At 41.1% G+C, this 24,284-nt stretch overlaps 1 protein-coding gene across 2 annotated transcripts in view; it reads right to left on the bottom strand.

The window, feature by feature from the left end:
* Positions 1-820: 820 nt before the first annotated feature.
* HOOK3 (hook microtubule tethering protein 3) overlaps positions 821-24,284 on the bottom strand; it is a 56,794-nt gene continuing 33,330 nt past the window's right edge. For both annotated transcript variants that reach the window (XM_083718898.1, XM_083718899.1), the window contains exons 12-22: positions 23,597-23,707; positions 20,623-20,710; positions 19,812-19,881; positions 19,436-19,576; positions 18,050-18,137; positions 14,896-14,930; positions 14,465-14,547; positions 13,216-13,316; positions 12,696-12,800; positions 11,038-11,109; positions 821-8,706 (exon numbers count right to left, since the gene is read on the bottom strand). In XM_083718898.1, coding sequence (XP_083575024.1) covers positions 8,566-8,706; positions 11,038-11,109; positions 12,696-12,800; positions 13,216-13,316; positions 14,465-14,547; positions 14,896-14,930; positions 18,050-18,137; positions 19,436-19,576; positions 19,812-19,881; positions 20,623-20,710; positions 23,597-23,707 — 1,035 coding nt within the window. In that variant the 3' untranslated portion in view covers positions 821-8,565. The remainder of the gene's footprint in view (positions 8,707-11,037; positions 11,110-12,695; positions 12,801-13,215; positions 13,317-14,464; positions 14,548-14,895; positions 14,931-18,049; positions 18,138-19,435; positions 19,577-19,811; positions 19,882-20,622; positions 20,711-23,596; positions 23,708-24,284) is intronic.

The following is a 24,284-nucleotide window of genomic DNA, read 5'->3' as shown; positions in this document are numbered from 1 at the left end:
GGCTTTTTTGAGAATGAGATAGTAAAGAGAAGTCTATAATCTTACCTATTTTATGAAGTTTATCACTGCCTTTGAGGATGTCTTCACACAATGCAAATTACAAGCACCTTCACCATCTGCGTAGATGAAAATTACCTATAGCCTGCTTGCTCAAAGCAACATAAAGCTGTTACCGCCCAACCCAGCTACATCTCTTCACTCATCCCAAGACAGCTCTTGGGGCAGTGCTAATAGACTATTTGTGGTGGCGGTGAAGAGTTCTGCAAAACCTGTATTAGAGGAAGTTTGTAACAAAACCAAGATAACGAAACTTTTGCTATAAAAGGCATTTTCAAAACGGGGGTGAAAAAATCAGCAGGAAAATAAATGAGTAACGTAAATAAGTGCGATGTTGCAACTTCCTCAGGCACCCCCCCCCCTTCCAAACTGGGGGTTTGATGCATTTTGGGGCTAGGATAGCATGTTGGTTGACATTTGGTTCTCTTTCCTTTGGAATACATTTCTTCTGTGCAATAAGATTTTCTCCCCTCTATCACGGTTCTAGGTTGATAACTTTGATTGTCCCACTGTTACCTATAATTACACTGCCTTAAAAACTGAGTGTGCAGCACTATTAAACATGTTCAAACTCCAATTTTCAACATGGATACATCATATCAAATAGCCCCTCTTTTCTTAGTGGTGAATTGTCTTGACCCTCACAGGATTAGTTTGAGGATAAAATGGGAAAGACTGTGCGCAACAACCTGAGTTTTCCAGAGAAATGCCGGGATATGTGTATGATAAATAACAATTGCTTCATGTAATAAAAAGCAGCGCCAAGTTTTATATAAGCCTTTATTTACAACTTGTTTAACAACTGTACACTGGTTTTGTAGCCTTGGAAGCATTATTATTTGAATGGGGAAGGGGAGGGTGCTTTGAACACCTGACCATATTACCTTGTCTTTACACACATTCATACTAAAACCTCTACCATGGCAAGATGGTAGATACAGGGTAAGATTCATAGGTGGGGAGAGAATTAATATTTGGTGGTTGGAGGAGTTTACACTCTTACAGGGGGAAAAAATATCACCAGCAGTTTCATAAACAGTAATTTTGGTAACCAGTCAACATCTAGGTCAGGACAGTCAAGTTGCTATTGAAAAATGGACGGGGGGGGGGGGGAAGAGAGAGAATGTGAAAACTACATAACACACAGTAACCGATATGTTTAAAACATGCTTAGGATCTCAGAAAGTTGCAGTTGCACAAACCCAAACCGTTTCAAATAGACAGCCAAAAGTGCCTATTGGAGATTATACTTTAATCTCACATTCCTCTATGACTCCAGCTAGTGGTCTGACATGTTTTAGTAGGCAGGGGGGAAAAAGACACAAGATACAAAAAGCCCCTGACCTCAAGCCATGTATGCTAAGAGCAGCAGCAAACACAAAACAAGAAGACTCCAAAAGCAACCACACCAGACCAAGGCAATTCCTTGCAAATCAGTTAACTCAAAAGTTTGTGCAAGAGAAGAAAGGGTAGGAGAGGATATTGATGTCTCATGATTAGGTATTGGATTAATGAAGGCAGCGGACATCTCCCCCTCAAACTGCAAGGAGTTCGGAACTTACATAGTACTTGTCTATCCAAGTATCCAGCAAGTCTTACATTCAAATGTTGAACATCAAATTCCTACTACCGGGTCCTACACGTCTGCCTAATTCAATCCTAAGCCAACAGCAACCCAGCTTCTCGATGCCAGAGATACCCCCATCCAAGTGGGCAATGGCGAGTGACATGCAGGCCTGATCATCCTTGACATTCGATCTGAGCCTGCAAGGGAACCAGGATTCAAACTGGACCTCAATCTTCCCCCTCCCCTGGTGCACACATTCCTTACTCAAGTTGGGGTGAGAGCGAACAATGGAGAGAACTTTTGCCACCATGCCTATCTTGGAGGTAGCTTGGGAGAGCTGCACATTTTCACTGAGCTGCTCTGCTACTTTGGAACTGATCAATTAGTTTATTTCCACCTAAACTACGTCCTTGAATCATCAAATTTGGAGCACAACCAACATTCGGGGGGGGGGGGGAGACTACGTTTAGAAGTTGTTGGTGCTCAGCAAAAGTCTTGGATCAAATAACTTGTCCTCAATTTAATCCCCCTCTGCATGCTCACAACAGAGAGAGAGGCTTTGGTTCTGCAGAACACAGTCTTCCTCTCTGTTTAAGCAGGCGACACCAGGGCTAATAGTGTAAGGCTGGCTAGAAAAGGCCTGCTAATCAAACCATACAGCGCTTAGTAAGAGTTTCTTTTTTCACTTGACTGTGTAGACAATTCCTATGGCTTAAAAGCAGAGACCAGCAGCTGCACGCCTTGAGGCCAGGTCTGTCCCCTTGAGCAGTCCCAGGATGAAGGCCAGCTGTCAACCAAGAGGCATGCAGAGTGGATGTGATAGCCCTGCCAATGGGACTCGCTGGCATTTTGGAAGCACAGGGATTGAGAGCTGGCCTGCCAATTTCTATTCCATTCTCAAAGCAGCCCTCCTATAAAAATGGTTGCTGACCAGAGGCTTGGAAGGATCATTCACCATCCCACAGGATGGCTAACGTAACAGTAAGATACTAATGCAGCCACAAAGCAATCTTTCCTCGGGCTTTCTATCACACGGCCGTATTTCCTAGGTCTGCTTCAATACAAAACAGAATCTAGAGCAGCACAAGCGTGTGCTTAAAAGAGTATAACCTTTTTCTTTTTGTAAAAAAGCAGCTTTAAAAATAGCTTAAAGGCAGCACAAAGCATTCCAAGTTACACTGTCAACATAATGTACATGTATCGCATGGATGATAGCAATAATTCATAACGTAAAGAAAGACATTAGTGCAATCTGAAAGGAAGGTAACGCGGGTATGAGGAAGAGAGAACATAAGATAAATACAGACAACCCTAAATGTAATCCAGAAAGGCCATGTCACATATAATACTGAAACCAAGGAAGAGTATGCTTCTTTGATATTTGTGATCTCCACTGATGTTCCTTTCTGGAGCTGCTTGTACACATCTGCACAGATGGGAAAAGAAGCCTTTAAAAGGAAATGTACAAGTCTGCAGTGGGCGAGGGGGGAAGCAAGAAAGGATATATACACATTAAGACAGGATGCAACATCAATAAATAAAATATTGCATATATGTCAAGCCTCGGAGTTTCAAATAAAAAACCTGGAAGAGGTCAGACACCACTTCCTATCTGCTTTCTCCAAGGAAACGTCTTTCTGGACTTTGCTGGTATTAAAAAAAAAAAAAAAAAGTATATATATATATATATAATATCTATATGTATGTATATAGTATTGAACAACATGGCTCCTTTAGTGCACTTTTAAAATAATAGCAGTAAACAAAGGTGCATTTATAAAATACATTTAAGATTAAATGGTAGCTTAGTAAATGGAAGAAGTTGCAAGAGACTTGCATGTTAATACTGTTAACAGGAAGAATTAAGTAGCAGCGGCAATGGATGTTAGAATACTAAGTGCTACAGGAGCTCAACAACCTACCCAACACCCATTTTTAGAACTTATGGATACTGTATCAAGTTTCACTCTCTTGGTGGCTGAGAAGAATTGGGGGCTTTATAATGTTGGATGGGAAAGTGGTAAAATCGTACGCACACACGGAGATAAGCATCTTTGCAAGCAACTTTTTGCTTTGGAGAAAAAGGTGCCAAGACCTTTAAAATGAGAGGTTTTGCTTATGTTGACTGAACAGGAGATAAAAAGAGAGATGGCATAGACCAAAGAGCCCTTGTTTGATAAACAGTGCAGCAGGTTAAGCAGCCACATATCATCGCATATATCCAAAATAAAAAGGGAGGCGTAGAAACAGCAAATATTTAATTGCTGTCAAAATGTATTTTTTAAAAAGACATAAAAAATGATGACTACCCTGTTTAGAGACATTTTAAGAAGTTTAGCAAATATGTATAGTTTATGGACTTACACACTGCAACATTGCTGTGACAAGGAAATGGTTCATAAAACATAAGCTACAGTATTAAGCGTTGAAAGCTCATTTGCTAATAAATCCACATAAGATTTTACCAGCTGACTACCTATGTACCCCTATATTTGATAGGATGTCAATGTGCTGAAAGAAAAAGAAAATAAATTGCTCTTGCAATTTAAAACTTTCCTGACTGGTTGACTGGAGGAGATCCTGACCATATGCTTCCCCCCCCCCCCAAAAAAAAAAAACATTGTTGAGAGCATGTAGAAGTTGGTTTTTAATATACTAAAAGATATTTTGTACATCTTAAAAAGTCAGAATTGCTTCCAATGCAGAAACGTCAAGGCTTCTCTGACATGGAGGTCGACGTCTTTTCTCCTAACTCTGGCTGGGGTTCTATCCATGTAGTTTTATAAAAAATTCAACCCAAACTGACAGTGTTTTGAAAAGAGCAACCAGTGTCAGTCTGCTGGCAGTAAACACAACTAAGTGTCTTGTAGCACCTTAATTACTAAGATATACTAAGATAAAATACTAAGGGATATATTATGGCATAAGCTTTCGTAGATGAGTGTCCATTTCAGATGATGCTTTTTTTTTAATTGGTTCAGCCTGAACCATTCTCCAACCCAGACTTCCAGCATCCAACACAGAACTAGTATGGGAGGATAGTTCTAGTTTGTCTTCAAGCCACAAACACATCTTCAGACTTCCCCTGTATGTGGAAGTGGACTGGGGTTATTGTGTCAAGTGACCTGTAACCTGAAGTTCATTAGAGGATAAAGGCAGGTTCAAATGTTTATCAGTCTGAAAAAGAGCACTCCCATTCAGGAATAACGTCCCTTTCTTTTTTCTCTAAAAAAGGTGTCCCAGGGATGAGTTCCACATTTACCTTTCTCTTTGCAAGGTGGAGGTGCAGCTCCTGATCCTGCTTGCATGCAGTGATTCACACAAAGAACTTTGTCAGACATTACCCTATGGGTGGGGTGTGCGCACACAGCTAACCCAAAGAGAATTATGTTCCTCCAGTATCATCTATTTTAATGGCTAGGAGACTGAAGGTTTTCCTCTCTTTAACCCTCCCAGTTATGACTTACTAGGCAACACCATCAGAAATGCCGCATATCTGATCTGTTTGCAAGCCATAAAAATAATCTGATACACCTTTCAGAGCGTCCCTTCACTTTCCAGTATTCAACTGCAACCGAATATTGTAACCGATGAAAGACCTAATGTGACAGGAAGAACGCAAGAGACAGATAAAAATCTACCAATGTCCTAAATTTGGAGAAAAATACAAACATGAAAAGGAAATTTTGGGAATGCAAGAGGGAACATTGCCTAATTTTTAAGTTAAAAATCATACAAGCAAAAGCTACAACCCACACAACTGTAGGGTGTGTTTTTTCTTGCATCAAGGAAACTCATCTTACAGCAGCCCCCTCCGACTCCCTAGCCTTCACTGCCTGAAGACAACTTAGTTGGAGGGATACATTTAAATACAAGCCTGGTAATGCCCACACAACTTGCTGCTAAATGTTTCTTTTAGAAAAATATGAACTCCATTCCATTTGCCTAGCCCAAATTTTATCCATCGTTAGAACACATCTTGAATAAGGAAGTACAAGCCAACATTACTGCTGCTCTATCCGAGGAAAATTCAGTGAACATGTTTATAAAAAATTAACAGACTTGCTTGGTTTATGAATTGTTTCCATTCCACCCAATATAAATATTTTAGAAACAAGCCTTTTATTTCTGTCTTTGCCACAAAATCGGCATACAGCAGCAAGACACAATGACCTTGATATACAGAAAGCCAGTTGCACTTAAGTCCTCTAGAAATTAGAGACACTTAATTTAACCACAACTGTCTTTATTCATTTCAAAAGGAATTAAGTGCAGCTGTCGTTCTGGGAATTTCGTCCTTGACTGTTGCTTTCCTTGGTTTTTAATGATCAACAAGAATGTATATTCAGTTCTCAATGCATCAAAGTAAAATTTAATTGTGTTTTTAATGAAGGGTTCTTGACATTTCAGAATACTGATAATAAGCCTGCCTCCCACTTCAATGCAAACAAGAAATATGGCAGCCAAAGTGGAGAAAGAAGTTGCTTTTGCTTTCATGCTAGATGAAAAATGAAACAAAAATATGCTGTGGAAGACAGGCAAAACCCCAGCGCGAGCTAAGAGAGAAAGGAAAGCAAGAACAGAAATCAAAAGCAGAAAAAGAAAAAGATGCGGGTTCAATTGTAAAATTAAAGTTGTCTTCAAGTTTCTTTCAGGCACAGAACAAACAGGAATAGTTCTATAAGATGCACAACAGCCTGTGGAAAAGAAAAAACACTCTCCTGCCACTCCCAACAGAATAAGAAGTTTTTGCCTACAGAAGCATTCAGCTGGCAAAATTAAGACTCCTGGAGATGTTATCTGACCCGGAATAGCAAGTGTAATAATATGCATTACTCTAAAACTGATTAACTCAATACTAATCACTGCTCTTTTGCTTCCAGTACACTACTTGCCACCAGCAAAAAAAGACAGGATGCCAATCTAACACGTTTGCTTGTAAGTGCAATTGAAAACTATGCATAGATACCTCCCATATTTTGTCTCCAGCTTCAAATGCACCATTGCAGAAAAAAGGCAGATTACCAAGTGAATGTTCCTGCGAAGGATTTTTTTATTTACTTTTATGCCTACTGAGGGAAATACCTGACTTACTTCATCTAACATTGAAACCATACTACAAAGGGCTAACAACCACACCTTGCCTTCTAATTACTATTCTACACATTACTGAACTTTAAGAACTCCTTTTATGTACTAGGGTGGTGCTGAATAAAGGCAATATTCCTTTTTAAAAATTAAGATGTGCTGTGCATTCTCACACAAAATGAGGATGAGAAGAAAAACATTTTATATTGAAAATGTGACTGTAAAAACCAGGTGGGCTTCCAAGTTAAAGCTATCTCTGATTCCTTTCCCCTCCTCGAAAGGAAAAGGTCACTATGATCTACATTTGGAAGGATACACAACAAAAGCTGTTCTCTGCTGAACGTTAGACACACTGAATTTTTATTTTAAGGTGAAGTTTTCCAACAAAACCTCTAAACTACTTCCATGGCGGATCCATATGGAACTACTCGTCTTGAGCAACCCCAAACTTCTCACACATTAATTTGAAAAGGGTGCAAGCGGCTCAGCATCTAGAACGCAATACTTGGAAGGATCAGAATCTGAAGGGGAATTGCTAGCCTTCCTTCATGACAAAGACCCATTAACAGTACAGGCATGTATGAAGATTTGGCACAAAAGGACAGCGAGCTTTCATGTCAGAATCACCAAGCCTGAAGGCAATGGTACCATCTGTAAGGCAATGAATGGATTTTCCCTCCTTTATTGACCTATTAAAAATAGTCCTCAGTGGTAGATGACCATTTGAAGACAGCATCCACCAAAGACATCCAATCAAAATCAACCCTGATACACCAGGGATGGGGAACTTTTTGAACTACAACTCCCATCATGCCTGATCATGTTGCCTGGGACTCAAGAGGAGTTTGAGTCAAATGTTATCTGGGGGATCAGGAGAGCACTGTTCTACACAGTTCACTGCTTCATAAAATTTATCCATGATGGTTTAACCATGTAGAATACTAGGCACCTGTAGGATCAAGGCACACAGTAAGTAGAATACTACTATGGTCCCATCTCCTAGGATTTCCAAGCAGGTGGAGAACTGCGATAACATGGCAATGAAAAGGATGGGTGCTCCACTTGGTTAGAGTGCAGAGAGGGAAGCTTTAAAGCAATTGGCCATGCAATGAATGGTTGCCATATTCCACGGTGATTGAACTAACCAAGAATGGAACAGGAACATCAAATCATTTTTAACCTTAGTGATGCTAAAAGGGAAAAAAAGAACATGGGGAAATAAGGACAAAAATCAGCTTGCCCCTCCAAATTAAAGCCAAGAGAAGGATAAATAGAAGGACATGAACACACGCGATCAGGTACTTCCAGCCAGGTTACAGCTTCTGCCAGCATCTGACTATTGCTGCTAACACATTTCATAACAATTCTATGCAACACCATTGCAAATTCCATCACATAATTTAAACAGATCAGACTGGATTGAGAAAGAAAAGGTAATTCCCTTTATACAATGGTAGCCTTGGAAAGGATGGCAACATCATTTGCCAACGGGACATTTTCGGTTTGCTACTTAGCCATCATCAGCTTTCAGGTGAGACAGGACAATTCCATATAAACAAGGGGAAGAGAGGGGGAGATTCCATTATTACATTCCACTAGGTGTTTTCCAACATTTTGGCACATCAAAAGACAAAGGGAAGGCTCCAGAAAGTAAGACTAAAAACATTGAGAAAGTGTTTTCTTAAAAAAGAAAAAAGGGGGGAAAAAACCACCTTCCTGAAATGGTTAACAGCAACCGCAAGGAACAAAGATACAGAAAGGATGCTGGCTAAAGTTTCCTGAAATGCTGTCACTCGTAACAGAAGTAGGCCTTGATTCCAGGATGGCTTCCATTCAAAAGGCAGGGCCTTCTTCTACCTTGCTGTCGCTGGCTGGACATGGCCAGGATAGGCTCTTCTTGTGCTGGTGGCTTGCCTTTGTCTAGCCAGGAAGGACTGTCCTGAACCTGTGGTAGCAAGTCTGTCTTCTGCTGCTTTTTTATGAAGAGCCATACCCTAGAAAGACAAAAGGCAGGTAGATATAAAAGCAGCCTTCCTGGATAATATCAAAGGCCCCTCCTGTCCAGTACAGTGGTACCTCGGGTTAAGTACTTAATTCATTCTGGAGGTCCGTTCTTAACCTGAAACTGTTCTTAACCTGAAGCACCACTTTAGCCTATGGGGCCTCCTGCTGCAGCCGGGCCGCTGGAGCACGATTTCTGTACTCACCCTGAAGCAAAGTTCTTAACCTGAGGTACTATTTCTGGGTTAGCAGAGTCTGTAACCTGAAGAGTATATAACCCGAGGTACCAGCCAGATGCCCATGGGAAGCCCACTATGAGGACATGAGTGTAACAGCAAACTCCCATTCATGCTCCTCATCAACCAGTACTCAGGGAGACAGCGCTTCTGATACTGGAACTAATGCAACTAACATGACTTGTAGTTATTGATAGCTTTATCCTTCATGAATTTGTTGAATCCCCTTTTTAAAGGTGTCCATGTTGGTGGCAGTCACTATAAATTGCGGTAGCAAGTTCCATAATCGAACCATGTGCTGTGCAAAGCAGTAATTCCTTGGTCTGTCCTGGTTCTGCCATGGATCAGCTTCATCGATAACCCTGGGTTCCAATATTATGAAAGAGGTAGTAACTAAAACATACATTGAGTTTGCTCTACTATGGTGTGTTGGCTGCGCTGGACCGTCCCTTTCCCAAACAGGGCCAGCAAGATTTGGGGCAGGGAGCCAAGAGACCATAGTAAAACCCAAATGTTCATCATCAAATTTAGCATTTCCATTGCACGTTTTGAGAGTTCTGGCTAAAGCTAAGAGAGAGTAGTTTGCTTAAGGCTATCTAATAAATTCATGGCAGGGATGAGATGAACTGGCGACTTCCCAGGTGACAATCTTAGCCACACTGCACCAGCATTCATGACCTCTATCAATTCTCCAGCGGCAGTAGTGAACAACTAAACTTCAGAGGTATGGCAACTATAGTGTCGTGTCTGTGACGAGGTTGCTTCCTGTGTACATGTGCAAAGCTTCCACAGATGAGCTGACGCTTGCTGACCAACCCCTATGTATGGGTAATTCCTGGAGGAAGACGATAACATGCCCCTAGACCCAGCTTTAAGGTTATCAAAACCTTTCCTTTCACACTGCTTGACGGATGGATCATGATTCTTGAATTATGGAGGCTATGACAGTAGGAACCTGCCACCCTTTATTTCCATGATCGCTTTCTGATTAGGGTAGGAATACTTACAGGCCTCACTTCCTGGCCTGTAGAGAGAAAACGGACTTTGGAGAAGGCAGATGCTCATAAAAGGCATGTAACGCAGCACAGGGCCACTGTGAACACCATTTTTTCAAAAGCTTTCCACCTTAGCTTTGCTGTGTGTTGCTGAATACTTGTTTATATCTCACAGAAATTTGCCTTCTCCCATCCAACAGCTAAGCTGGACATGATGGGGCAGCGAATGTGTATTTATGCATGTGTCTGTCCTGTTTGCGTGCAAAGCAGGAGGTGGTTTTATACATCTATATGTACATACATGAAAGTATGTATGGCACATGCACCCTACCCTACAATGACTGGAAATCTTATTGAGGCCTCTGAAATTTTATTAGGCTCATAGCTGACGTACTTTCAGGTGCATCTTCAGAGCCAAGAAATATAGAAAAATAGCTCTTTTAAATAAAATGAAAGCCGAGATTCTCAGGAAGCTAGATTTTATACCCTGCTGTTTCAAGCAAAATCAGCCAGCCATTTAGAAGGGTTTTTGAACTATGTTTGACAATTATAATGAGACAGCTGAAAGAAATAGGCCTGGATACAGAAGCCACAGAAGGATGAGTCATGTTACGGAAAGAATTTTAAAAATTCCTCTAGCTTACACCTGCAACTGATCTAGTAATCAGAAGGAGGGGTGAAAAGTAGTATTTAGGTGGCATTTTAAAAATCAAATATGGGTTCAAAAAAAACAACCCCTGAAAGAAGGTAGGCTTTTCGTGTGAAAAGTGACTTTAGCCACAGTAGACTATCTCATGTACCTCCATTATGGAGTTTCCAGGAATGTTTGGGGCTTAGGACCAATGCTGTGCTCTCCCACCCCTCTCCCACCTGTTTCCTGCAGCATCACAGCACACACTTCCAACTGATGCCTGGAGCAGAGATCCTGAAGCAGCAAAGAGTAAAAACATACCACAAACTACAAATCTCTATGGTAATCAAATTGACGCCCCTGCACTTAACACTATCAAATTTGAGAGTCATCCTTGTTCAGGAAAACCTATTACAAACACAAGTCATATCTGAGTGTTTATTTTCACTTTGGACTACTTACCATATTGTACCAGGCACTGACAAGGTATTTCTCCTCCATATCTCTTTGAGTTTTCGTTTTCTCGTATTCTTTCTAATTAAGAAAAGCATTATCAAGAGCTTTTGATTATTTGGCATTCGTGCTAAAGGTATTTATGCAGCATTGCAGGTCCAAGTGCATGAATTTTACTCCCCATTAGTTGTAGCAAAATGTGCTGGAGGCCACAGGCACCTCACATCATTAGAGCCATCATAAAAAAGCATTTTCAATTAGTGACCGCATGGTGCAACGGGGTGAGCTCCCGTTGCTCTGTCCCAGCTCCTGCCTACCTAGCAGTTCAAAAGCATGCCAGTGCAAGTAGAAAAATAGGTACCACTGTGGCGGGAAGGTAAACAGTGTTTCTGTGTGCTCTGGTTTCCGTCAAGGTGTCCCGTTGCGCCAGAAGTGGTTTAGTCATGCTGGCCACATGGCCTGGAAAGCTGTCTGTGGACACACGCTGGCTCCCTTGGCCTGAAAGTGAGATGAGCGCCGCAACCCCATAGTTGCCTTTGACTGGACTTAACCGTCCAGGGGTCCTTTACCTTTTACTTTTACATGGTGCGCGGCTGCCTGTTTTTACATTCAGGCTGCTACTTCAAATCAGGAGACCAGGATGAAAACTTAACCCAACAGTGAACATTCAGGAGCACAATATAATTGCCAAAAGTGCAGCAATCCTATGCACAAGGATAGAGCAATCCTAACTTGGGGCCAGGAAAGAGTGAAGTGGCAGATCTCCTGCTGCATCTGGAGCTCTGGCACTCACACCAACCAGGGCAAAAGGTTTGTGAGTGAGGTGGGCGTGTGAGGAAGCAGTTTCTTGTAATTGTTCATTATGCCAGCTCCAGAGCTGCAGGCATTGCACTCCAATTGCTACCACTGGAAGGAGATCTGCTAGTGGCGGCTTTCTGCCTGCCTGGGCAAAGCTGGGACCTCTGACGCAGAGAAGTCCCTCTGACTGGCAATATTCCTCTCTGTGATGAATAGGTAGCTGCTCACAATGCAAATCTCGCCCTCATCCATCAGCATCAGGGGAGGGACAGCTGGAGGGTAAGCCAGCTGGAAAATCAGTGGAACGTGCTTCTGAGAAAACACGCATAGAACTGATCTGCAAGTTACCACTACAGTGGAACCTCGGTTCTCGAACGTCTCCATTGACGAACGATTCGGAACCCAAACGCCGAAAACCTGGAAGTAATTGCTTCCGTTTTTGAATGGCTTCCTCTGCGTGTTTTTCCATTTTTTCAATGGAGTTTGCCAACCATCCATTGATCCTCAGTTTTTGAACATTTCAGAAGTGGAATGGTCTTCCAGAATGGATTACGTTCGAAAAACGAGGTTCCACTGTACTGCTATTTATTACAGATGTCTTATCCACCCTTGGCAATAAGGTCTCAGGGTAGGAAACAACCGAGTAAAAATACAGTGGGGGAAATTCAGTGTAGCCCCATGGCAATCGTTCCATCAGTGCAAGCTTTTCAGCTTCCAAAACTAGTCAATTTTGAAGGGCATGGTGGCGGAGGGCGAGGGGGAAGCCCCATTGCGCAAGTACAGGATTCCATTGGCTGGACTTGTTGGTTGTATCCTGCCCAATGTCAAACTCAAGTTAAAACCATTTAGGCTAACCCAGCATAAGTTACCTCTAAAGAATGGAACATCCTGTCACGTTCTTGCAGCTGATTCTTCAGTGCCTGAATCTCAGGTGCCGACCCTTGGTTCTGTTTGGGATCTAAAGTACGGATCACCTGCAAGGGGCAAGAACCATACAGCACAAAGTAAGAACGCAGGAAAATGCCTTCTCCTGGGTCACACTATTTCCCCATCTATCCTAGCATTGTCTGTTATCCTTGGAAGGGACTCCGCAGGGTCTCAAGACAGACAGACGTCTTTCCCATCACCTACGTCTCAATTCCTTTAGGTTGAGATGCTAGAGAACCTGGGAACCTTCCGAATGCAAAGTATGCATTCTACGCTATGGATCCTTAACAAGATACACAGAGCTGGCAGAGTTAAAAATAATAATAAAAAATCTTAAAACCCAATCTAACTCATTCTTGGTATTGGCATATTGTTAATTCTAATTGATAATTTTGTGAGGCTACAGAGGGAGGACAAGCCTCAGCCCTCTAAGGAACGTGGTGGAGAACAGAAGATACTCACACTTTTAGCTTTTTCCAAGTATTTCTTGTATCTTTCCTCCATTTGCTTCATTTCTTCTTCTTTTTTACGCAAAGCTTCCTGCAACTCTTCTATTTTGAGAGCTTTATTGGGAGAAGATGTCACATTTCAGATATTGCTGACAGCTTATAGGAACACTTTTTAAAGTAAGTTTGAAAAGCCAGGTGTGTTTATGGGGCTATTAAGAATATTTGAAAATGGAAATCCAATCCCTTTGACAGGGAAGATTGCTGGCTTGTAAACACACCCTCCCCCAAGAACACCCCCATTGCACATAAACATGATGTTCAAGTCAGACAGCTCTCTCTCTCTATATATACCTATACCTACACACACACACACACACGCTCTGGGTGGGGAGGTTGAAACCCCTCCATCCAGCGTAACAATGGAGATGCAGAGGAAAACTTGGCAGCAGAGTACAGCAAACCTTGTGCCCTCCTCTTCCTTTGGGTTTCATTTGTGTGGACGTTTTTTATTGCGAGTTCTTCATGGATCATGAACCCATATGCAATTAAACTGCTGTTAGGGAGTTTAGTACACCATTTAAAGATGTTGTGCAAATGGATTTCCGAGGCTGGACAGGGTACTCAAAACTAAGATGTTGACAAGCCTAATTCTGGCATATGTATTGGGAATGTTCATGGTAAGGCGGGTGCAGTGTCTTCATCAAGCAGAAGATCTGAGGTGTAATTAAGGGGCACAAAATGTTCTTTGTTTATTTATTTATACTCCCGGGGAGAGGTGTTTGTGGGATTGTTTGCACAAGGTGCAAAAAAGATATGGGCAATCTTACATACCGTGATCCTTGACTTGATTTCTTTTGGGAGATGGGGGAGTTAGGGGGTGTCATTTGCTGTTTTGCTATAGGCAGCAAAATGTCTTGGGACAGCATTGCAACCTGTGTTGTTGTTGTTTAAAAAAAGATTACCTTCTCCACATAGTGGTGGTATATAATACAAATGGAGGGTACCTATGCCAGACTATTCAATGCCATTTAGAGTGAGTGCCAGTTACAAACATACAACACTGTGTTATCTAAATGAAGAAAAGAGTTAATTATCATGGTTTAGCTGATTTAAAGGAAAACAACTAGATGCTGTGTTGTAAATAAACCAAATGCAGAGTCCTAAATTAGCTGTGTTAAGACATTTATTTGTGTTTTGAAAGAAGTGTTTTTATGATTATAACAGTATAAATCAGTTACGAGGCAAAATATAAAACTACTTACAACTGTTGTTATATCGAGGCTCTAACTCTTCAATGATAGCTCGCTTCTTCTGAAGCTCATTATTAGCTTCATGCAGCTTTTCACTATTAAAAAAGATAGAGCCAGAGTATGACTGGTTGTTGAACTACTTTCCCCTGGAAAATTCCTATTTCAGAATAACACTCTAAAACTTCTGTCAAATTTAACAAAATATATGCCACCTGATCCCTATCGGTAAAATTCATTAAGCTAACAATACAGTCCCAAGATACCCTGAACTGGTGGTACTAACTTTTCAATAAAAAATATTTAGGGTTAGGATCTAAAAATAGCTTTTAAATGCTCAATGTATTAGCCACCTTCAGCTGGTTCACTCCTAACTGTGCTGCCTGGGATAAGAATAATTGTTTTACTATTCTTACATAAGTAGTAGAAAACATTTTACTACTTACAGATGTTCATCAAGCTTCTTTTTCAGAATGACTGACTAAAAACAAAAGAAAAAAAGTGTTATTTGAAGCATTCATTGTGGCAAAGATTTGAAAACTGAGGGTAGAACAAAAAGTTAAAGCAAATGTGTGCAACAAAGCCTAAATGGGCAGCCTCAGGTACTTAATATTTTTCAGCTGGACCCTCTTATTTCTTCTCACAGTGCAAGACATGTGAAAGCAAGGAAAAACAAATATAAACCTGGAATCCCGCCAGGGGAGGGGTGAGAATTGGAGCAGGGAAAGGTTAAGGACCACCTGCTCTTATACCAAATATCAACCCCCTCCCAAAAGTAGCTTTTCTCTGACAAAAGTGCACCACGAGCACAATTCAAAGTGTTGGTGCTGACCTTTAAAGCCCTAAACGGCCTCGGTCCAGTATACCTGAAGGAGCGTCTCCACCCCCATCATTAAGCCCAGACACTGAGGTCCAGCACCGAGGGCCTTCTGGCGGTTCCCTCGCTGCGAGAAGCTAAGTTACAGGGAACCAGGCAGAGGGCCTTCTCAGTAGTGGCACCCGCCCTGTGGAACGCCCTCCCACCAGATGTCAAAGAGAGAAACAACTACCAGACTTTTAGAAGACATCTGAAGGCATCCCTGTTTAGGGAAACTTTTAATGTTTAATAGGTTATTGTATTTTAGTGTTTTGTTGGAAGCCGCCCAGAGTGGCTGGGGAAACCCAGCCAGATGTGCGGGGTATAAATAATAAATTATTATTATTACAGGCTGGGTATGTGGCTGCTCTGTTCTGGCAGCAATTTTGTCAATTGTCACACAGCTACTACCCTCGGTGACTTTGTAAAAAAATGAGATAAGGTCGAGGGAGTTAACCGGTGCCACACAAGCCAAAAACCATAGCTGCTACATACATGCAATGTAGCCCTATTCAGACAAGGCTCATAGCATATGTGCAGCGTTGATCTAAATGCACTAACTTGACCAAGTATGGAAATTTTTTGCTTTCTAAATATATAAGAATGCATAGTACATAAATTTGTTAAACCCACTTCCAAATTGTTCAAATAGGTATAGCTAGGTTTTGATGCGCATACTGAAAGTCTCATGTAAAAATCTTGTACATGCAATCGACATGTACGTTGCCATGTGCAACATTTGCAAAGGAGCGGTGATGATCTCCAATGCCCTCCCCTTCAGAAGGTGCAGCTGAGTCATACATGGGTTTCATGCCAATTCCTACACAGAAGTGTGTTTATTTAGGAATGTTATAAAATATTAAGGCATCCCTATTTAAGAAACACCGGGACGCGGGTGGCCCTGTGGGTAAAACCTCAGTGGCTAGGACTTGCCGATCGCATGGTCGGCGGTTCGAATCCCCGCGGCGGGGTGAGTTCCCGTCTTTCGGTCCCAGCTCCTGCCCACCTAGCAGTTTGAAAGCACCCTTAAGTGCAAGTAGATAAATAGGTACCGCTTTATAGCGGGAAGGTAAATGGTGTTTCCATGTGCTGCGCTGGTGCTGGCTTGCCAGAGCAGCTTCGTCACGCTAGCCACGTGACCCGGAAGTGTCTCCGGACAGCGCTGGTCCCCGGCCTCTTAAGTGAGATGGGCGCACAACCCCAGAGTCGGTCACGACTGGCCCATACGGGCAGGGGTACCTTTACCTTTATTTAAGAAACAAGGGATTTGCAGCCCATCGTGTCATGATTTCTGTCATAAGAACAATGTGAATTTTAATGTGGCTCAGTCCTGCATGGAAACGCCTACATGAAAATAGTGTAAAAGCATTAACTACAAATTAAATTCCGTAATGACTGAAATTGTGGTTGTTAGCAGTTCTTGCAAACTTCTTCACCTGTGTCGAAGGAAGCATGCAACAAACACAGCTGAAGCATTGCCACGACGACAACACACATAAAAATATTTGGGAGATGCACGCCCCTAAGGCTCTGCTAAGCCACAGGTGCACAACACGTAGAAAGTGTGAAACATAACATGAATAAGAACGAAAACTTTATCCATTTAAGTTTCTCTTAAAAAGAAAAATAGGCATTGACTGATTAAGAGCAGATTGAAGTAAATAGGAAGCCATACTCACAATAGCCTTCAGCAGAAACCCGTGCCGAGAGACAGAGGCAACAGATTAGTACGAAGCAAACAGCAGCCAAAAGAATAAACTACATAGTATCTTTCTGAAGAGAACACATTTAAAGCAAGGCATTCTCAGAGCATGCACATTTTCTTCTCTCTCTGCTCTCTAAGGTCTCTCCCTCCTGTCTCATCCTCTAGAGAGCTGTGAAAAGCTAGCACAAACCCGATTCAAGTATATGAATAAGTGCTCTAATTAAAACACAAATGCTGCAACGAGACATCTTTTAAATAAAACACATACACGAATATACACTCGACCTTAACTTTCAAAAGATGGTTGAGATCACTGTAAAGTAAGGACTACATGCGAAAGCAACCAGAAGTAATTAGATGAGGTGACGGCAGCCCACCTAACAATGATACAAAATGCAAATCTTTTTTTTCCCCCATTCAAAAGTGGCTGGGGTTGTACAGTATATACATCCAAGGAAAAGTAAAAAACTGACACACTTTGCTGAATGCTTTTAAGAGCATGGGGTGCTAATCTGTGGGCCTCCAGCTACTGCTGAATCACAACTCCAAAGACTCAGAGTGGGAAGGGACCCCGAGGGTCATCTAGTCCAACCCCCTGCAATGAAGGAATATCCTGCCCACAACCATCCCTGGGTGGGCTCGAACCAACAAACGTCTTGTCAACAGCCAGACACACTGACTCATTGTGCCACAGATGATGAAAAAATGTAGTTCTACAAAGCCTGGAGGTCCACAAGTTAGCCACCTATGATTTAGTGTTTACATGGTGGTCCTGTACAGTGAACACACCAAACAGATGATCAACTCAGTTGTTCCATATTGGCTAGGCTTGCCAGCAGGAAGCTTCTTATCTGAAAGTGGGAACTCTGATCCCATTTAAAAATAGTTAGAGCTAGGGAATCACGTTATTTTATTTTTACATGTGAAAGCAAATGAAGCTTTGAAAAATTTAAAGTCGACTGAGTTGGAATACCATACACTGGAAAAGTCAGCATTATTATAAACTGATTGCAAGAAGATTTTGTCTTTTTCCACTTACATCTTCTGTTTTTAAACCTTGCTCCTGTAAGGATTTCTGCAGTTCTTCAACCTGAGATTGTACTTCAAGCAGTCTCTGATTTACAAGCCTAGAAATAATGAGAAAAAAATCACTTTCTTCTCAGACACAACCATTAAGTCTTATTTATTCTCCTTAAAACAAAAAACCATAGACGCCCAATTTTGTTTACAATTCAGTGTGCAATTCATACAGCATTTGAACACGTGGCACAAAGTATTATTTTTAAACACACTGATAGCCTCACCGTGTGCATTTCAAGGTGGCTAATAGAAATCATAAATGATGTGAAAAACAGCAAGGTAGCAATTGAAGAAGTTAAACATTGCAGCAATAAAAATCTAATAGACAAGTAATTATAACAAGGCCAAAGGCCTTAACGCTAAGGTGGCAGGCCAAAAAGGAGGCAGCAAAACAAACCTCTGTCAGCAGGGAATTCCAAAGTCAGGGCATGGCAACAGAAAAGACCCCCTCTGTCATTCCAACCAAATGGGGGAACTGACAATATATAGGGCCTTCCTAAACAAAATTTATAGTGTGATGAATTAAAGGGCAGCTAAAAGAACAATATTGATTGCCATCTCTTGCTGAAAACAGCACCTTGCAAGCTGCTTCCAAAGGAAAATCAATAAGAAAATATTAACACAGTATAAAAAAATCCCTCTGACATTAAAACTTTTCCAGAATCCCGTTGTCTCAGACTGCAAGAAAGCAGTGCTCGGCAGGTCATGCCTTTGAACCACCAGGGATAAAGCTTGTGGCTAGAAGATTTCCTAGAGCCCCAGTTTAGAAGCATAATTTCACCAGAGAGTATGATCTTTTGTGGAATGGAGAAAAGAAAGGAGAAACTGGGTCTTCAAGCCTGAGGAATTTTAGAGCTACTTTTAAAAACATACAGCGTGTGTCATAAGACTTCCCTAAGACCTACACTTCAAACATGGGTCTTTTTGCATTTTGTACAGATTTAGGAATGCATTACACAGTACAAACGTAGGTGTATGCGATAAGTGTCTTCCATGATAAACACAGCAGCATATGAAGGGGGCACACAAAGATCTTCAAACATGCAATAAATATATCCCGGGGTCAGCTGTGGCTTGTAAGTGTGTTCACCAAATATCTACAGACACAATGGCCTTCTTCAAAAAGCACATTCTTCTTCCTTTCAAATATTATCATGTTTACCATGAGTACATGCATGTCCCCTTAAAATACTGTGGAATACACTGCAGAAACAGAACTTTTGTCATGCCATATGATCAGTGAAAGATAAAGCTATTAGAGCCCATAACCTTTGTCACAGGGCAAGTAGAACTGAAGAAAAGAGGAACACGGCCCCATTTTGAAGGGGAAACAGCCCTTTCTTACCTGTTCTCAGTCTCCAATTCATTCTTTCGGAGATTAGCATCATCCAGAAGGCTCTGTAACAAGGCAATTTTTTCATTATCAGATCCTTCTTGGTTCAACTTTAGTATCTTGTTTTCATGTTGAAGGCGAATGAGTTTTTCCCTTGAATAAACAAGATGAGAGCCAGGATTAGAAATTCAGCAATGGGACTCAGAAGAACACATCAGTAACATTAACACAGAAAGAACAGTATTTTAAGAACTGCCTTACCAAACATTGGGGGGAGGGAACATTATAAATGGAGTGGAGACTGATAACAACAGCTTCTCTTACTACTAATGAAAACATTAATGAAATACAAGGCTGACATAAAGAGGACCATATAATTCAGACTTACTTGATTTCAGGGGTACTAATTTCAGCTGCTAAACTGTCAGAAGATTCCTGACCTCCCAGGGGCAACAATCCTATTTTAAAGAGTGAAAAAGAAAATGCTTAGATCATGTAGGGCTAATCTAGGATGTGACAGAAATAAATTATTTCAAATGTATTTCTATGCGTACTCCAACTTTCATGCTACAATAGAAAGACTTAAAATGGAACTGATATTATCTATAACTTAATTTTGATTAATGAAACCCAGGTGTTTGACAAGAATTCTGAATTAAGGCATTTTGAGCTCAAATTGCTGAATCTGCATGCACCCTTGCAGGACTGCTCCAGGCAAATGAACTATATTGCAACAGATTGTTACACCTTTTATGACCCATGAAGCAAACCACTGTGAGATTTTTATGATACTGTGAGAAACAACAGCCTGATCTTCCAATTCTCTAGAATTCAAGTGCTCTGAAAAAAGCAGTTTATTTATAACATCTGAAGTCTCTCCCTCCCTCCCCCCCTGCATGTTTTATCTTCCATATGGAAGGAACCTACTCTTACCCCCTAGGACCATAAAGCAAATGACCCTCTTCTCTGGCCACGTCAACCAATTTATTTTTTCCATGCAATATAAACCAAAATGTGGGAAGGAATATTAATGGAAAAGAGACCCAGCAAAGGATACTAACTTGGGGCACACAGGTTATTAAAATATACTCATGAATAACAGCACCAACCTGTTCTCTGAAATGCCACAACAAAATCTTGTATTTCACACTCTCTACATGATGTTTCAGGTGAAATCTCATAATCTTGATTTTCTTTACCTGAAGTAGTAAGCTGCCCCTCTTGTGCTTGTACACATCGAATCTCTTCAATGGTTTCTTTCAGGGAATCTCTTTCCGTTCTTAACCGCTACATAAAAAGAAAAACATAGATAAATATGTGACAATTCTACAAGTCAACTCATGAAGCACTGCTAAAATGGCTACCATTGCATGTCAGGATTTTAATCATCTATGTATCCAAAAAAAGTCTTCCATGTGAAGAACTTCAAAGCAAAACTAAAAGAAATGAAATGAAATATCTGCTAGTTTGTCTTCTGAAAGGGCCTATTATGCAGTAGGTAAATATATCTAGACTCCACAGACTTGTGGAATCTCAAACCTATCAACATCATGCAGGGCTTTGAACAGCAGGGGGGAAATGCCAGTGCCAACTGTCAAATAGTTCCTTGCACTAACTGGAAAATTGTATTAGCAATTTCAGAAAGTTATGGGGAAGGAAAACAGGCAAGGTAATGCAGTGAAGAAGTATCTGATATATTCCCCGTGCCACTTTTGGGGGGACTTTTGGGGGGAAATCAGCAGCATTGCTTTAAAGCAGAAAGGCATTAACTCCTTGTGACCCCCGGAGCAATAATGCCTGTGTGCCTAACAGTTTAGAGCTGGCCGTATCCATCTACTAAACAGAAAGAAGACAAAGACCTCCCCTTGCTATATATTAATTGAATGTTTGCACACACTGTCCCAACAGTCCACCACCTCCAGTCAAACCCTCTTTTATATTGAACGAGGGGTTGTTGCCAAAACCAAGAGTTCTATAGCAACTAGTTCAATTTTTGTCGGTGTTCCAACATCATTACAATGTGCATTTCCTTGCCCGCTGTCAACCTATGAAATGGAGTGATGCAGCAAAATGCACAACATAACAGCGTCAGGGCCAGACAAGTTGAACTAATTGTTAGTGGAGGGAGGGTTGAAGGGCTGGGGAAGAGACTTGGCAAGGGGCTGCCATTTTCAGCCACATCTCAGTGTTCTAACATGTACTTCATAATGTATTTGAATGTAAAAAGCTAGACAGCCACTGCACTAGAATGCTTGGCCCTTTAGAAGCTGAAATTAATATACGTGTTATGTTTTCAATGTATGAATGGTATGTAGGTTCAGAAATGGCCCAGTCAGGCCTACACTATGGTGGCAACAGGGCCCTCAACAATAAACAACAAAAAAGGAATCATGCCGAAATACGTTGAAAAGAGATTTAATTTCTACCTAGGAAGCAGACAACGATGAAGCAAGAACCAAGATAAGGCTTTGACACAGCAGTTGCAATTGTGGGAGGAAGGAGAGACAGCATTAGGCTGGAGGGACAGAGAGGTGCCTCCAAGCATAGAGAAGGCGAGGACGAGACAGACAATAGCAGGGAGGAAAAGCAACGAACACAGATGTTGGGAGAAAATATGTGCAGCAGGAAAGGGTAAACTTGTGCCAAGCCAAAGAGATGAAGATGGAAAGTGACCCAGGTTTTTAACGAGTAGACTAAGAGCAAGATGTTGATGTACAGACAAACCTCCCTTTCTCCACAGAGCCTGCTCTAGTTAATGAAATAAGGGCTTTTCTACCTAAAGTTGTACAACTACTCATGTATATCATCTGAAGAAGGGGAAAAGTAGTGTTGATGACAGCTGAGCTGGCTCTTGTGTTACAGCCAAATCCATTTTCTCCCTGCACACTGAAAGCTTTTTCAAGTTTATTTTATGCACTTTGTCAACAGAGAATCGAAGTACAGAAGCAGATTTAAATAGAAGAGTACAATGACCTTAGTGATAGGATGTTTTGTGAAAGGTATTCTGAAGTTTTTAAAGGATAGTGAAAGTGGCAGGAGAAAATGTCAGCTCTGGGGCACTGCCTGAAAGTGTGTCAAAAAGAATGCAGAGATGAGCTAACTAACTATAGTTCTGGTAAACAAGAAAGATAGATGCATCACAAACAGTGATGGAAAAGCATAGGATAGGGAAAGATTAAGGTAGACAGTGAACATTTCAATTTTCACCACATTAAATCTGAGATGGGAGATACCCACATCCAGAAGGAAACATAATACAGCAAACAATCACATGGAAGACAAAAAGTCAGATATGAGAAAGTTACAGATAGGTAGCCGTGTTGGTCTGCCATAGTCAAAACAAAACAAAAAAAAATTCCTTCCAGTAGCACCTTAAAGACCAACTAAGTTAGTTCTTGGTATGAGCTTTCGTGTGCATGCACACTTCTTGTGTATCTGAAGAAGTGTGCATGCACACGAAAGCTCATACCTAGAACTAACTTAGTTGGTCTTTAAGGTGCTACTGGAAGGAATTTTTTTTTAGATATGAGAAAGTTGATCTGGGAATTATTTGCATAAACCTAAAACCACAGATGAAAATGCAAGCACCAACAGACACCATGGGTTGGTTGACATGTAAGTACAAGCTACGGTTTTATGCCAACAAGAAAGAGCCCTGTGCTCACAATGCTCTTTCGTCCCTGTCTGAACTGCTAAGTTATTTGGTTTATGGCAAACCATGGCTTCCACAGGCCCTCTAAACACACAAATAAACTGTGGAGTGAGAGAGGGAACAGCATGCAAGCTCAACCCATAGACAGGGTAAACCATGGTTTGGCATTACATATGAACTGACATGTGAAACAGCGATGGAGCCTTGTAGAAAACCACGCAGAAAGTGAGACAACATGATCAGTTGCAGTAGTTAAAAGAAGTTACTAGGAACTGTCATGGAGACTTAGAGCAGGAGAGGAGGTCAAAGAAGGTAGACAAAGATAAAGAAGGCGGGAAACCAATAGAAGAGCTGGAAGAGGCTTTTAGAAGCACTCCGGAAATCTACTACATTACAGCACAGAAAAAGACATTTAACCTAGGATTTATAAGGGGACAACATCAAAAACCAACTCTTTTAAGAGATAAGAGTTAATAAAGTTGCTTCTATCAAGGATGAAAAAGCAACATTTAGATACATACATCTTTTTCTTTTTGCAGACTGTCTACTTTTTCTTTCAGCATCTTGTACTCAAATTCTAATTTGTCTGCTTTCTTGGATTCTTCAGACAATCTATTCTGGAGTTCAACTACCTGCAAGAGCAAGAAGGGATCACATCACCAATAACACAAAAATGTATGAATCATCGTAAGAGCCAATGGCACGTTCATTTGCAACAATAAAAAAATGTTTATTGTTACAAGAATGAGCCCAGGTGAGTCTTGGACTTGTGCACTCCCCGCTGCAATCTTCCTCGGGTGCAGTAAGGACAAATTCAGAAATTTTTGCTTCTGATTTCAGTTAAGTGCAGCTTAGCTTTATATCACACCCTAAACTGGTAAACTTTAGAATGATTCATTGAAATGAACCAGCTGATAAGGGAGCTGTATCAATGGTCAATTTTCACTCAATGGCAATCATAGCTGCCTTCCATTTTAAAATACTGAAATTGCTAAACTGAGATAAATACAATTAGTACTCAATTTGTTGTTTTACTGGTGGTAATATCAGTAGATATGGAGAAGCAAGTATTCATGGAAATGAAACTGGTGTCCAGCTGCTGTCTCCTGCAGAATGAATTACCCAAAGATCTAAGCAGACTGCTACTGATATCTCACAACTGACTCCATAACACAGCTACGTTAATGCAGCTGAATCTCAATACACTCT

This window comes from Podarcis gaigeae (genome assembly GCF_964106915.1).
Source record: "Podarcis gaigeae genome assembly, chromosome: 17".
NCBI lineage: Eukaryota > Metazoa > Chordata > Lepidosauria > Squamata > Lacertidae > Podarcis > Podarcis gaigeae.
Note: the sequence above shows the minus strand (reverse complement) of the source record. Positions and strands in the feature narration are given on the sequence as shown.